This window comes from Pundamilia nyererei, unplaced genomic scaffold, assembly GCF_000239375.1.
Source record: "Pundamilia nyererei isolate P.nyererei 1_Seehausen unplaced genomic scaffold, PunNye1.0 scaffold00277, whole genome shotgun sequence".
In the NCBI taxonomy this organism is placed as follows: Eukaryota; Metazoa; Chordata; class Actinopteri; order Cichliformes; family Cichlidae; genus Pundamilia; species Pundamilia nyererei.
This window is the reverse complement of record NW_005187678.1, coordinates 50813-52581: the sequence shown is the minus strand read 5'-3', so window position 1 is coordinate 52581 and position 1769 is coordinate 50813. Positions and strand designations below refer to the sequence as shown.

Below are 1769 nucleotides of genomic sequence, written 5' to 3'. Positions count from 1 at the left end.
AAAAGGGGAGCAAGGCAATCTTTTAAGTGTAGCTTCCACTAAATTATTGATAAAGACACTAAACGGTCAATTAGAAGCATGACAACCATCAGCACGTGCCTCTCTGCTGCTCGGGGAGGGTTTGGACTGAGCCTCTGTCTTCATTCATTGACACATGCAGGGTTTGTCACGGCTGCTGCACTTGACACTCCTTGATAAAGCTGCTGCTAACAGCAAAGGGCACAAACACTCGCCCCCTCCATACAGAATAAAGTTTACTAACCCTGCCCTGACAAGTTCACAGAGCCACACGGGTAACACGAACGGTTCGGCCACTGGAAAACAGGCTTGTGCCCCCGTGTGTGCCGAATGTCAATTAATTAGCACAGTTAGCTTAATGTTAGCCAAAGTTGTTGAAATTCCTGTGGACGACTTGCCGAAACTTCTGCGACAAAGCCAAACAACCCGCCTTGAGAAGAAAACGTGAAGCCAGTAAAGACAGCCGGCAGTCAGGATTGTTCAGGCTCGACACTCTATGTGGTCAAAGTGGAAATTAGCTAGCTTTAATGTTTGCTAAAGTTAGCCGGCTAGCTGTCCGATAATGGAAGCAGACGGGTTAAAGTTTTGAGCAAGCTCCGGGAGTCTCTGGATCAGCGCTAGTCGCAGCCAGCTAGCCGCGGCTCCCGCAAGCTGAGTGACGCTGCTGCTCCCCCAGCCGTGGAGTGGGGACTGACTCACCGGAGTGTCGGTCCGATACAGTTGGTGTCTGTGCTCTCGATTTCCCGCAGGATACGTTCGTGCTCGGCGGCTGTCTCCAAACTCGCCATCCTGCATGTTGCTCCGGACGGTTCCGAGCTGAGCTGAACAGACTCGCCGGGATCTGTGCGTCACGGCAGGAGGAACCACAGGGTTGGCTTGATATTTTAACCGAGCAGCCCGAGTGAGCGGTGCTTTCCTCTTTGTCGGGAAGAAGGGACGTTGTGTTATGAGGAGCGGCGACCTGTAGAGTGTTAATGTTGTTAAAAGAGTTTAAAAAGTGACATTTGCGGTTTTAACTAAAACCACCGATTTAAATCGGTTAAACTGAGCACTGGAATTTTCAGTCCCCTACTTGGTTTGATAAAATAAACTAGATTTTTACTCCCCTTTTAAATGTTGTTTTACTTCTGATTCAAGATTGAAGACTCTTTGTTGTCATTATGTAAACATAACATAGCATAACAATACAATAAATAAATAATAACAATCACTTTTATTTGTTGGCACCTTTTAAAACTTCTCACGGTCATCAACATTAAATAAAATTTAAAATAAAAAAAATATGTTTTGAGCATTCATCTCCAGTTTGGCATCTTAATCAAAAATAACAATAATGTGTTGACTGTTTTTTTTTTAAACTTTTTTGTAAAACAGTCAATTTGCAGGAAATCAATAAAAATAACCAAAATTTTACTATTTGACCAAAATGGTCCATTAAAAGGGTGAAAATTGCAGTGAAGCCATTTATTTGAGTATAATGGCTTTAATGTTTGACACCCCTGATCTATAGTAGGACAACATGGCGATAAGATATACTGTATAAGACCTTTCACCTCTAATCCGGGTAGGATCTGAAAATGGCTACCTCCATGAAGTACATCGCGATGTTTTTATGTCGTGTGTCGCCTTCAATTTCACATTCAGTTCGTCAGTATCAGTCCCTTCTAGAGGCTACCTGCAAGGACATGTCTTTCTTTGTCTCTATTTATACATCCCAGACACTCTTACTGCAAAGCAGCATTGCTTTAGGA

General features: G+C 43.5%; 1 protein-coding gene across 4 annotated transcripts in view; it reads right to left on the bottom strand.

Moving 5' to 3' along the window:
- The window catches only part of exoc6b (exocyst complex component 6B), a 125490-nt gene extending 124511 nt beyond the window's left edge, over nt 1-979 (bottom strand). For all 4 annotated transcript variants that reach the window (XM_005750540.1, XM_005750541.1, XM_005750542.1 and 1 more), the window contains exon 1: nt 718-979. In XM_005750540.1, the coding sequence (XP_005750597.1) occupies nt 718-806 (89 nt within the window). In that variant the 5' untranslated portion in view covers nt 807-979. The remainder of the gene's footprint in view (nt 1-717) is intronic.
- Between the last annotated feature and the right edge of the window lie 790 nt (nt 980-1769).